The sequence below is a fragment of the Anguilla rostrata genome, chromosome 3, assembly GCF_018555375.3.
Source record: "Anguilla rostrata isolate EN2019 chromosome 3, ASM1855537v3, whole genome shotgun sequence".
Lineage (NCBI taxonomy): Eukaryota > Metazoa > Chordata > Actinopteri > Anguilliformes > Anguillidae > Anguilla > Anguilla rostrata.
Window position 1 is genome coordinate 59,222,763 of NC_057935.1, and position 14,475 is coordinate 59,237,237.

Here is a 14,475-nt window from a genome sequence, read left to right on the forward strand (position 1 = left end):
CCATAACTAAATTTAGACCCTAGTTCCTGCGGTGGAAACGCACTGAGTTCCTCAAAAGGTTCCTAGTTCCGGGGTATAGTTCCTGCGGTGGAAACGCGGCTCAATGCAGTAGTTAGGACGATATTTAAGCAGAGACCATAGAGCGTACACAGGACACGGGGCACCCGATGTAATGTCGCCCCCTGCTGATATATAAATGACTTTCGTTTAAAAAGCAAGTTTCCCCATTGGGCTCCATTCATTTTTGACAGCAAAAATAAAATACTTCCACTCAAATATTGATGTTAACTCCGTGCATTATATTAGGAAGAAAAATCACTTATTATTTTTTTCGTAGGTAAAATATATTTTCCCTCAAGAGAGACAAAGATATTAATTTTTAATGTATTATTTGTTTTAGCCTGTCTGCGCGATCCTCGTTGTACACGTGATTTAGGCATGTGGCCAAGGACACAACTGAGCATGTCTGTTGATCGAAAAAATTGTATTTCCTGGTTCTGATGTACACCCGATATGTACTCCCTAGTTTCTATTGGCGTCGCTGTTTCTACATATTATAGACTCTTAAGAGTTAGCTAAAGGCGTGATCATGCCTAGTTAAATATGCATGTCCACGCAGCCCCGGAAGTGCGGCCAACCAGGAAGTCATTTTTTTGGTTTTGTGATGGCTGCCTTTTTAAAACTGTGATATCAGAGCCACATTTTAATGGGAATATATACAAATAGTAGCTTTCAATGAAGTGTGTGAGTGAATGTAGTGTTGTTTCAGTAATCTGTTTCTGTAAGGAGTGAGGCACTCTCTTCCACTCTTAAAGCCATCAGTGGTTCAGTTAGACAGCTCTGCCCCTTGTTCAAGAATAGGCACCTGTGCTTCTGCTCTAGATCAGGGAATCTTGATCTGGCTCCCCCCTGAAACGGCACTTGGAGTGTGGTGCCTGGGAAGGTTTTCTTCATGCCTTCAGTGCTAGGCTTCAGTGATAAGAAGGGGAGATTATTGTGGGTTTCAATTTACAGGAGAGACATTTTTCTTTCATAGATAGAACCTGTGTTATTAAATATTTTCCTTGTGCACTGCTGGTAATAGTTTTTGTAATCCAGATGGAGAGTCACCTACAGATGCTTTCCTGGATGAAGGAGGGTGAATCTTCTGCTTGGACATGATAAAGCCATGTTTAAGCTGTTTTGTTTTAAAATTCCAATGGCAAATGTAGAATCTGTTATCTTGTAATACTTCCTGTATATCTTCTGTACTTATCTACTGTATGTCTTCTATAGACTGGGGTGAAAAGACATTACTGAGGCTGAATGAGACCTGTAGTTGCCATAAGAGGACATACGTTTGCTTCATTCAAGTGGGGGCAGCACACATAGCTACTGTGTTTTCAGTTGGTACGGTGCCAATCTGAGAAAAATTGAAACTATCATAAATTCAAAACAAGAAGAGCACAAAGTGATTTGACAAACTTGTTAAATGAAAGAAAACCAAGGTTACTGCTTACAGGCTGTGTCAACACTATGTTTTGTAAAAGTACAGCAAATAAGAAAACAAAAAAGCTGGATAAAGAACCCAGAAGCATGTACATTCAAGAAACAAAAACTTTGTACCCCTTTAGCTCTAATACTTTAAATTAGCAGCATGAAATTGTGACTCATTTTTAAACAGCTCTGGTTTACAGAATACTTCCATAAAGTTGCAGTAAAAATATTTTTAAAATAATTCAGAAAAGTTTAAAGAAAATCTTGGTTTTTGATTTCTGAGCATGGGCAGTACTTTGTGTAAAACAGTTTAATTTTAGACGGTCAGTATGAGTTGCTCCTAACAGCAAACATATGGACAGGGTGTATTCACTAGCCGTTTGCATTACTTCCTGTTTTGCATGCATTCAGCAAGGGAAGTGAAAATAGATTTCTCTAGCACGCAGGCAGCATGAGTTCACAGCCTTCGTTGTCTGCTCATTATGGACTTAATAGCTGTTTTGTTTTTTGTTTTTTTTACATTATTTAATCTGTTAAGTTCTATATTCAAATGTCTCATCTTACTTCAGACTTTACTTTTGTCAGTTGGTAAGCAACATTATGGCAGGAAAATGAAGGTTTAAGAGAAGTACAGTTACCCACTGTAGAAATGGGGGTAGAGTGTGGGGGATGGGTTTAGGCTTAAAGAAAGTAGGATGAGAGACATGTAGTGCACATACACATATGTAGTGGGGACTCTGGGGGTGAGTCATAAGGCAGTGCCTACTGTACATTGAGATTAAAGCAAGAAATTATCTGAGACATTTCTCCTGCATGGGGCATTACAGAGTAGTTTGTGACATGCATGCCCAATTTTTTAGCAATTAACAAATGTGTATGCAATTTATGTTGATGGCGAGAAACTTTGACAGTTTCCTTGATGCCTGTGAGCAGCAGGAATATTTAAATCTATGGAAATCACACATGGAAATACTTCACTTGATTAGAATGGATGAAAATTCAAAATCTATTCAAGCAAAAAAAAAACACATTGCCCTTTCATGTAGTTATATTGTTTTAATTTTGAGACAAAATTTATAAAACAAAACAAAAACAATGTGATATTTTGGATGATCAAAATTTTGAATAAAAAGCAATCATAGAAGGACAGCTATAGCCTAAAAAAGTATGGCACATTGAATGGAGAGCATCAAATTTCAATGTTTTTTTCAGAGAAGCGTAAGGGCATGTGGGTGACACTTTTATATACAGTACATTTAGGCAAGTCTCTCACATGATTATATCAGTTATATTCTGTGCTCACATTCAGTCTACAGGGGGAGGAGCTATTAATCTCATCTGTAGTAGTCAAGATTTGTCAAGGTGTACCAAAAATCTTATTTGGAGAATGGCGCTGTTTTTGTTGGAACAGAGCAGAACCTCTACTATTCGGCACCCCCGTGGAATCAGTGCCCGACAACGTAGCATACTTTCGATGTCAGGCTGGTATATTTGTTTACTAAGCTCCTGGTCAGCATGAGATGTTTGAATTTACCGTCCAGGTGTATTTTTGTTTTTATTTTGTTTTATTATCCTTTTTCAAAATGACATATTATTAATTGTGTCCTCACCCCTACCTGTGAGTTTGTTGGGGAAGTTTGCAGTGTAGACCTACTAATTACATAGATCACTTTGGGTAGGGGCAAAAAAATGGGGACAATGCACACACCAACAAAAAAAATCAGTCAAAATTATAGGAAGTAAAACATTTCCTTGTCACAAAATGGCATTTTCAAGAACAAAAACAGCAAAACATATTCATAAACACATTCATTAACCATTCAGCCCAATCCAGGTCTTAGCTGTTAAATGACTTCTGTGCCCCATTTTTGGTTACTTATTGTGATCTTGTGTTAGCTTGTTTACTTTATTTATTTATTTATTTTTACTTACTTACTAATTTAACATGTAGGTCTGATATCCAGGTGTTACTGGCTATTATTTTTTTTCTGATGAGATGAAGAGTTTTAAGATAAGCAAACAATATTTTTTTTAAATGTGTGTGTGAACACTGCAACACATTCATTCATTCATTTTATAGGCCTAAATACTCTAAATTTTGTATTTGTATAATTTTTTTATTGGTGGACCCATAGCCTATTTAGCTTATAGCTAATTATGCCTGAACCTCCTAATTTTCTTCTAGCCGCTGTCATAGTCTTGCAACAAAGCCTATTATGTATTTTTATTATCAGCAGACTATAGGTATTACAATAAATGATCTACCATTTTTACATAATTTCTGTAGCCTGTAAGGCCCATTGTCCACTCTCATGCAGTGCTGAAGGCTTTATCGGCGGCACTGCCAAATGTTATACATGCGACGTTCATTAACCTATGTAGTCACATTCATTAAGAGATTAAACAAAATACTTTTTTAATAACTTCAGAAAAGGCGATGTTGCAAAGGTTTCAAAACACCTATATAATGAGGGATGTGTGAGTGAGAAAGAGACAAATGGAGCCCTTCTTGTCTCTTTTGAAATAGGTTCCAGTGTTGCATGATGTGTCCTACTTGCCTTTTTTGCCATGACTAACTTGCCTACTATAGCCCAGGTTTGCTTAGCTTGAACAGGTTACTGCAAAGGAATTCATTTTTGGCTCTATGCTGTGCATTTTGCTATGCGGGACTATGCTCTTTTTAAGGCGTATTGCCTGCAGGTGGAAGCAAACTAGCAACACGATATCCAGCTCCCATCATGATAGCTGCAAATCATCATCAATATCAATACTATTGTCATATTGCCCAGCCCCTACACATGCATAAATGTGTTAAAATGTTGTTTGTGAAAAACAACATTTTGCATTCTTTGACAACCTTCCGGTGGCTCAGTGAAACAACATATTCATAATTCTGAAACCAGAATTCATCACAGAGCCAGATGTTTCAAGACATAAGCAGTAATGAAGGTCATTTAAACTTTATATCCATTAGCCACTTAGAGTACTTTTTTCAATTCAAGTGGATGCTACAAGATATGTTGTCTTGTGTGACTACCCAGAAATCTTTTACTTTGGACATTGCTTCTGGTGAATGTGTTCATGTGTTCAGGGGGTTGTGAGATTGATTGTTATCATCCAAGCTGTTGCTGTGCAGTGGCCACATCTTTCTGACTGTGCCTATGTCCATATTTTTCCTAAAAGTCTCAGTGGTGAAGTAGTATGCCAAAGGATCTAGCATGGCATTGACGCAGGCTAAAACCAGGCTGTAATGGAGGGCTGTGCACAGCGAGGGTACATAGTTTATGTACAACAGCCCCAAAATGAGATGGTAGGGAAGGAAGCATACCAGGAAGATCACCAGATTGACAGTGATCATCCTCCGGATCTTCCGGCTGTCAATCACATCCGTTTGTGCCACTGTGCTGCGGTTAATGGCCCTGACCAGGAACCAGGAGCATGTCATCATGGTGGTGAGTGGAATCCCAAAGCCTATAGTGAGTGTGGTGAACACAGCCACAGGCTGGGTGGCATAGACTGGGTCGCTCATGAAACACAACGTTTGATTGTTGCCTGGCTTTTTTTTTAGGTAGATAGGCAAACTGGCTCCCACGGTCAGCATCCAGACACCCAGGCACACCAACGATGCCTTTTTGCGCCCCTCCTTGACACGGGATGACATGGGATAGCAGACAGCCATGCAGCGATCAAAGCTCATACACGTCAGAAGAAAGATGCTCCCGTACATGTTGACCAGTAGAACCACGCCAAGGCCCTCACAGAGGTTCTGAGATAGCCCTGAGAACCCCAAGTAATAGTAGATCCTCACAGGAAGAGTGGAGATGAGTAACAGGTCAGCCACAGCCAGATTTGTCATGTAGACCATGGTATGAGAACGTAACTTGGTTTGGCAGAAGACCACCAGGGCAATAACATTGAGGGTCAGGCCAGCCATAAAGACCAATGAATAAGTCCCTACAAAAACCAGGTCCTTATGGCCAGTGACATTCTGGGATTTGTTTGAACCCATGGCTTTCCCCTGTAATAACATAATAATATTAGAGAGAGAGAGATGGGGGAGAGGTCATTTAACAATAATTAAATAATAATTTACAAAACACAAAAACAAAATCATGAAGAGTTTTCAGTACATTTTCAGGTCTTGATGCACACAAATCTCATAACTTAAGCAAGAAACCATCTAGACAGTAAGATATGTGCCTTTTTGGCTAAGATTGCCTACTGACTTTTGTTTAAAAGAGGTGTCTCTAAAAGCAGAGGTAATATTAAGAATAGTATCTGAAATGCTTTAATTGATTCGCTCTAGTGCCTGACATTTATAAACACCTTAACTCCTTTAACAAACATAAATGACAACACAAACATTTTGGTGACCTTTTCAAGCTACATTATGTTCAAACCCACACATTTGGCAGATGCAGACTAGAACTGAAAGTCGTTGATCACACCCAGATACCACTCTGGGCGGCCCAGTAACTGGAGCTGCATTTAAAATGCTGACAGGATCAAAAGTGAGTTTTCTGTGGTTTGTGGTAAGGGTCTCAGTTCTGAACTTAGTATACCAAACAGTCCTCCAGCATTAAGCAACATGCAGAGGAGGAAAAACCTTGTTTGCTTTAGTTTTGACTCTGATCTGAGCATGACTTTGCACAGAATGTTTGAAATGTCCCTCTCTCAGCTAATTGTCAATTTATATTTACTCTCAGAATGCACATCACCATTTTTTAATTTAGTCCCTATACAAGTGTTGTTGCTTTTGAAACATCTGTTCAAGATACATGAAATAAAATCTAAATTAATTTGACTACTACAGGTAAATTCACAAATTGACCCAGATAAACAAAGGACTGTTTACCTTGTCTAGTGGTCTTCAACTTGAGAAGATAGCTGTGTCTCTTTCTTGGGCTGCGAAGACAGTGAGAACCACAATGAGAAAGCTTCTGCAGACCTAACATGTCAGGGGCGGTGACTGTAACAGTTAGACTATGCTATTTCTCTGAGGGTTTAGCATATGCGTCCAATGTAAGAATAAGTGTTAATAGAATAAACAAAGGTATGAGCAAAACATAAATATGAGCAGTTTAAGCAGGGGACATTGGTCCTCAGCTTTAATGTCTAATTATGTCTCTTGTTTAGAACAGAAAAAAGAGTATTAGCTTCTTTGCTTGCTTCCTTTGGATGCTATTATACACATTAAACCTTACTGTGTAAAAATTCTACTATGTATATAAAAAACTCAAATATTTGCTGTGGTTGTACCTCAAACAGGCCTTCAGTCGGGAAATGCCTACTTCTCCAATCGAGAGCACCGAATAAGTACCAAATAAGTTTGGAATATTATCCATTTTTAGGGCAAAATAATGAACAGCAGTCATGGATAAAATAATTGTGATAAAATAAGTCATAAGGTATCAGGCATACCTTAGTGAATTTTGTAAATAAATAAATAAATAAATAATAATATATAGATATCAGCAATATTTCCTTAAATAGCAGTGGTTAGGATTTTAGCCATGAACCTCTCAGGTATATATCGCTGTGCTATATGTAAATAAGAATGTAGATAGAGTTGACAATTACCAGTGTTTTGGTATAATCAAATACATGTTTGATGCAGAGCTGAACAGTGTATCTGAAGTAAGCAGTAATAACATTGTCATAATAAATAAATAGGAATATGTTCTTTAAGCACTAAATAAGTCGTTTTAATAAACTACTTATAAACCACTGGTAAATCTGGAGAAGCAAGTGTATAAAATAATTTTATTTATCAATTCCTGTGTAACAGTTCGCTGTTCAAGGCTAAATGACAGTTGGTGCAACACAAGGAGAAGTGCAAAACATCTCAAAGCTGTTGAAAACCACAAAACATAATTTACGGAAGTGACACAGGTCCTCTAATGGAGGTAAACTGCTCCGAATAATGCTTGTCCACAAAACACAGTCATATCTGAATTTCGTAATGGACAGTCATCGGTTTTCTTCATGTAGTAAACATAGGTTCTGTTATGGCTGTATCATTTACAGGTCACATATTTAAAAATTTGCATTAAAATTTGTTGAGTAGAGAAAAGCTAAGCTATTTTGACAAAACTGTGATTTGAAACTTTTTTGTGTGTGTGAATTTATTTGAAATATATTTCCAGAATTATGGAAAGGTTTAGCAGTTTAATTTGAAATTTACATTTTGTCAAATGCTTTATTTTGAAGGCATATATGCAGGATTTCTTAGCCTGTGCAAATCAAATATGAATCATGATTCAGCAATTACGTGGCATATTTCTCACCTAAAATGAATTCAGAAACATATTTTTAAACATAGGTTCTGTTGGATTAAAAAGTCTTTGGGTGCAACTATTTGCCAGCTGGATATTTTGATTGACATTTATATGACATAGTACCTCTGACAACACAATGGGACAGGACTAGAGTGTTACAGTATATTTTATATATGCTTGTCAGGCAAAGCATTCTCTTAAAAATCTATTTTGACATCAATACTGCCTGATATTTTGTCTCACTGTTACTGCAATCATCAAGATCTAACTCATTAACACTAACCTATCAAGATCTCTTCTAATGTCTCTTTCCTGTCCTTGCATGTGTGAGAGGAAACTCATCTCTGTAGATCTAGTTTGAAGTTTTTTAAACTGTTTAAATGTTTAATTCCATTCATGCAGTGAAGTTTATCACTGTTATGGAAGATAAACTTCACTGCATATATCAAATTAAACTACAGAGAAGACTAAACTACAATTCTACAGAGAATAGTAGGGTTCATTGTGTTCCATATGTTGCCTTGGCACAGTTGTTTTTTTTTTTTTAATATTTTATCTTTGCTAATTATATAACAGTACATAGTAAAAGTACCATACATGCTTAGACATATATTCAAAGCGAGGAAGCATAAATATGACCTAATGGAGCATTTGCATTCTAAATTCTTTACTTCAATTTGATACAATTTGTCAACTGAACATTTTTAGGTTCATTTGAATGAAAATAAACAATAACATTTTAGGTTTATTCAATTAAGCTTCTTTGGCCTTCAGAACTGGATGAAGTTTAGGCATCCATTGCCCTGCAGGACTCCCAGCTACAGCTGGTACAGTCAGGAGTAAATTCCAGACTGCGCTTTAGGGATGGCTACTGTCCGATCATGTAGATTCAGGTTATAAACCCTATCAAGCATTGCCTAGACAGCTTGATATTGATAAGGCTTTTGATATTGTTTCCAGAGGGATGTTAGGAACTAGTTGCACTCAATTAAAATTTGTAATCACTGATGGTGAATCTTTCCAACAAGAACTGCAGCAGCCTTTGCAATGCTGTCATGCATGATCCAAAGTTACGAACTGGACAGGCAAGTTACTATACATAATGTTTTATTTCATGCAGATGCTTTCGAAATCTGGACAGATGAGTTTCAGCCTGAAGAGCTTGCTCACGATTACCAACAGTACGACTCGGACATAATTGAGAAATACTCCAGGGTTTGAAATTATGTACACAAGGCATTTTTATTTACGTACAACATAACTCTAACTCCATAAAGCTCACAAAAGGCACGGTAACATGAATAAGTAAACACTAATTTTCAAATAACAATTTTAGATGCTTATGCAAATTAGGTGAAAAGATATTCATTAATTTGGCCATTTATTTGGTTATGTACTCCACGATTCACGTGTGATTAAAGTGCACATTCCCAACTTTTATTTAAGGGTGCCATAATGATTGGGACATATTAATGTTATGTAAATGAAAGTAGTCATGTCTAGTACTTTTTTGCATATCCTTTGCATGCAATAACTGCTTGAAGTCTGTGACCCATAGACATCAACAGGTGAGTATCTTCTCTGGTGACCCTCTGCCAGGCCTATGCCAGCCATCTTCAGCTTCTGCTTGTTTAGTGGACTAGTTGACTTAAGTTTTCTCAGTTGATCTCAGATTGGGTGTTTTGCTTGGCCAGTCCACATTTTTCCAGCTTTTAGCTATGCTAAAACTCCATCGTTACTTTAGCACTACGTTAAAATCATTGGGCCTCATTCACAAAACATTCGTACTAAAATATTTGATCGTAAACAGAGTGTAAGAACATTTCCATGAACATTTCGGCATTCATCATTTTTTTCCCATATTGGTTTTTCATTGGAACATTTTTGAGAACAAAAGTAAGAATAATTTAAGAAAAGTTTTGTGAATGAGGTCCATTGACTTAAAGTAGAATGAAGTGTTATCCAATGATTTTGGAGGCATTTGGTTGAACTTGAGATGATAAGATGCTTCTGTAAACTTCAGAATTAATTCTGTTGCTACCATCGGTAGTTACATTGAAGTGGATTTTACCTGAGAATCTTTGTTGCTTCCCTCAGAATCCTTGCTCCTGTTCAAACCTGGCATTAAAATGCATCTTGGGTGATCCAATCACAAGTGGACAGCACTAACTAGGCTACAGGTGGCAACGCACCCAAGACGCATTGAGGCCGCATTGAGATCCGATCACTCAGACCACATTTGTATATGGAAGGCCATTTGTGCAAATAACGAGACGTTAATGTCATGTTAACAGGACATTAAAATGCGTTTTTACACGTGAAGTTTGGTCGTGTTAACACATAATATTTTTACGCGTTAACACAACAAAAATCGACACGTTAACATGCATTTTCTGGTTGCGGCCAATGAGTGACCTTGAATCAAGGCAGTCATACATATTCATGAGGAGGGTTGCATCATTGATGTCAAACAGCAACGCAAGGGAGCACATCGTGCATAAATTACTGACGTTGTGCATAAATTACTGATGTGGCCGTCTACGCACATGCTACGCACTCGTTACAGGCATACATGTATACATAGACGCCGCACGGACTGCTTCGGCCCATTGCTGAGATACGTCAACGTCGCCGCCATATTGGACCAGGCAAGACTGGCCTGACTGGCGGGGATAGGTGTTCCTTCTTATTAGAACAACTTGTCCTCTTTTGATATTATTCACAGTATATGCAGTTTTCACACGCTATTGATCAAGACATGATGTTTTGCACACAATGGTTATATGTCTGTAGGGTAGAGTTTCTATATCCCCGTGATACCATTTCCTTAGATTTGGCCTCAAACTTTTTCCTGTTCACAAATTCTCCACACTTGTTGGAACTGGCCATTAGGCACATTCTCTTTGAGCCAATTGGGATGGAAGCTCTTGGCATGTAGTATGGTGTTTCTGTCTGTTGGTTTCCTAAATATAGATGTATGCAAAGTCCCTTGATTGTCTTTAAAGATTGTAAGATCTAGAAAATATGTGCTCTCCTTTCTGTAATCTAGAAACAGCTTGATGTTAGGTTTAATACCATTCAAAAAGACATGAAAAGCTTGTAGCTCTGCCTCTGACCCAGACCAAAACATACCGACATCATCAATGTACAGTCCCCACCAAATAATGTGCTACAAAAAGCTGTTTCTTTCATGGTTTACCACAAAGTCCTCTTCCCATTTACCCAGGTATAAACCTGCATAAGAAGGACTATAGCAAGCCCCCATAGCACACCCTTTTGTCTGTTTAAATACTTTGTCCTGAAAAATAAAAAATGTTGTTAGTCAAAGTCCATTCTGTCAGTGACAATAAGAAATCGTTGGGTGGCATTTCAGATTCTGGCTGAGCACTTAAAAAGTGTCTGAGTGCTGCTAAGCGGGGATATAGAAACACTACCCTACAGAAAGCATACACTAGAACCAAACACCTGGACAGACAAACTTTACTACAAAGAAATGCTCCCAAACAAACAAAAGATAGAGCGGTAATTGTTACAACATACAGTACAGAGGCAGAAAACATAAAACGGATTATAAAGAGGAATTGGGGTATTATTGGAAGTGATGGCATACTCAGTCAGGTTTTCCCTGAACCACCATTAATCAGTTTTAGGAGATGCCCTACTCTACAAGATAAACTGGTACACAGCCATCTTCAACCAAACACCCAACAAACATGGTTGGGCCCAAAACCCAAGGGGTCCTACAAGTGTAACCATTGTAACCACTGCACAAATGTGATACGGACCAAGACATTTATGGATTTTACATCTCAGAAGGAGTTCACCATTAATCACTTCATTAACTGTAAAACCTTGCTTGTCATCTATAGGCTGGAATGTCCCAGTTGCAAAGTTTTTTACAGTGGAAGAACAAAAGGACATTTGCAGGACAGACAAGCAGAACACAAATATGCCATTCGCACAGGGACGGTAAACTACCCTATGGCTAGACACTATCTGGACTTCCATAACAGTAACCCATCCACATTACAAGCCTTTGGCATTGACCACATCCCATCTTCCATACGAAAAGGTGACAGACAAAGGAAACTTAACCATCAGGAAGATTTTTGGATCTACAAATTACAGGCTACTAAACACCCAGGTCTAAATGAGGACCTAGATTTTACTGCGTTTTTGTAAATATCTATTTGTTTTTTGCAAACATCTATTGGTTTTTAGTGTTTTTTGTAGCCATTGCTGTTGGTTGTATTCACTATGTTGCTCTTTAATTCAGCTTTGATGAATAGTGTGGGCCAACATGACGCCATCTGTTGGAGGTTTTTTTTTTTTGATATGCTGACACCCTCTTTAAGCCACAACACTATGTCCATAGTGGAAGTGGAAGATTCAGCTTGAATGCCGCAACACAAAAAACACATCTAAAATAGGAAAGAGCTGTTGTGCGATTGACTGTACAAATAAATTCAACAAGCAATCGGAGCTATCTTTTTACAGACTGCCGAAAGCTAAAGAAAAGAAAAGCAAATGGATCGCTGCAATTCGCAGAAACAACTGGAATCCAGGCATCAAAACGTGGATGGTTTCCTTCATTTTCATTAGCACAACTCTAGTCCTCATGTTGACAAATGGCAATCAGAGACTAGAATCAAGACTAGACAGGCCCTTTGAAAGTTTACACCTGCATGGTGAAGCCAAAATCTATTAAAATACCCTTTAATAAAAGCGGAGAATCTGCACTTTAACCACATGTGAATTGTCTGACTGCAAATCTGCAATTTTGGAGAACAGAGCTAAACCAAGGGAAAAAATGTCTTATTCCCAAACATTATGGAGCTCACTATATAAGAGAAGTTAGACACTAATGCCATTTCTACATAGCGATAACAGCTGGGTTACAAATTATGATGCTAATTGAAATCCATCATGTACATGTCATACATATAGTGTAAAATAAAACTTAATTAAGTGACAGCAACCAGATGCAATATTGATCATTCTAACATATTCCATTTTTGATCCTTGGATTTCTTTTTTACCTATATTACTCTTCTATTGCACCATGGCAATGCATACTATTATATGAAGAGAGAACACACTCACCCGGTAGAAATGCCAGAACGTATGGTGATTCTGTGATCCCTCAGTCACATTGCTTTGGTGCTGACAAACGTGAATTTGCCTGAATCATACTCGGAAGCAAATGTGAGAAGTAAACTGCAAAAGCATATTCTGGGTTACCCAACAGATCTCTCTTCTCTCTATCTATCTATTTATCGGTCTGTCTCTCTGTTTTGCTCTCTATCTCTCCCTCTCTTGTTGTGATGCCTTCTCTTTGGAAGGATAAATATCTGTGTCATACACTCCCACACCTCTAATTCACATACACGCTGCTTCTTCTTCGTCACACACATACATATGCATATTATCTCCCACACAACTGCCTCTCTCTCTGTCTCTCTCTCTCTCTTTCTCTCTCTCACACACACACACACACACACAAACAGCTGCCTCTCTCGGATACACAGGCACTCTCTCACAGCTGTCATTCTCCGTTCTGATCTTTATCGTTGCCTCACAAAGATACTCACAAGCACACATAGATACCTTGCCAAAACTAGGGCAATGCATCATTGTGACTATAGGTCCACTGTCAGATTTGGAAAGCACTCTGAAAAATAATGAAACCACCTTTTTACACTATGTCATAGTGCGGCATCATGTAGATACTTTGAGATAAGAAAGTGATTCGCTATTGATAAACTTGATTGCTTCTTTTTGGAGCAATCAAGACCTGATCTGGAAGACCTGGTTTACCAAAGTAAAAATTAATATGTGGTCACTGTAAAATGGATATGAATGGATAAAAACTTGTTAGAGGAAGAAACAGCAACCCCAGCACAATACATTGCAAAGTAGAAACAGATGAGTCTTCTGCAGACTGTCTACTCTGACCAAAGCCTAACAGCCTTACAAATGTCCTTGAAACCTACGTAAAACTGCATAAACTGAAAAGCAAAACGAACGCGAATCCACAATAGCTGAAACCGCACACGCGCATGCATCCACGCACACACTCTCACACAAATACGTGACCTCTTCTTTGGCTCATGACCAACCGTTCCACAAAATCTTGTGCAAATCTGTGAATCCATTCGGGAGTTATGCGTCTTCTTGTGATAAGCCACGCCACCTCTTGGTTAATTGGCCTGAAAGTTACTCAGCTCTATCTTCGGTCATGATCAACGTCCATGCCAAATTTCAACTGTGGCCGCTACGGGGTGGGACACTTTTGTAGACCAACCAACTGACCGACCGACAGACAGAGTTATAGAGCTGCAGTCGCAGCTAAAAAGAACAGAAATTATACATCGGGGACCGAAGACCGACAAGATCAGCAGGATTGCAAGCACCATGCAGACAGGGACGGGCTGTTTCCGATCTGGAATGCAAGTTTTCCCGTGTGCTCTTATAAACAATTAATTAGGCATCTCCAGCTCCACCTATAGGCACATATTGTCTCCAAAAAAGGGCTGGGGAGTGTAAAAACCATGAATAAAGTATGTAATAAGTGTGTGTGTGTGTGCTTGCGTGTGTGTGTGTCTGTGTGTGTGTGTGCATGCAGTGTTTTGCTTTTAAACTCTGAATGTGGACCTTGCATTCTGCCTGGTATTTTGGTCTACCACAGTAAGAGGAAGTGAAAACAGGAAGTAAAAAACAC

At 38.4% G+C, this 14,475-nt stretch overlaps 1 protein-coding gene across 2 annotated transcripts; it reads right to left on the minus strand.

Moving 5' to 3' along the window:
• Window positions 1–1,974: 1,974 nt before the first annotated feature.
• Window positions 1,975–13,795, minus strand: LOC135251386 (lysophosphatidic acid receptor 4). 2 transcript variants are annotated; one of them, XM_064328779.1, is made up of 3 exons: window positions 12,858–13,795; window positions 6,332–6,381; window positions 1,975–5,494 (listed from the first exon to the last, which is right to left on the minus strand). In XM_064328779.1, exon 3 carries the CDS (start codon window positions 5,483–5,485, stop codon window positions 4,556–4,558), a length of 930 nt encoding a protein of 309 aa, XP_064184849.1. In that variant the 5' UTR covers window positions 5,486–5,494; window positions 6,332–6,381; window positions 12,858–13,795; the 3' UTR covers window positions 1,975–4,555. The 2 variants fall into 2 exon arrangements, with proteins under 2 accessions (XP_064184849.1, XP_064184851.1); XM_064328781.1 differs by having other exon boundaries at window positions 6,332–6,375; window positions 12,854–13,795.
• Between the last annotated feature and the right edge of the window lie 680 nt (window positions 13,796–14,475).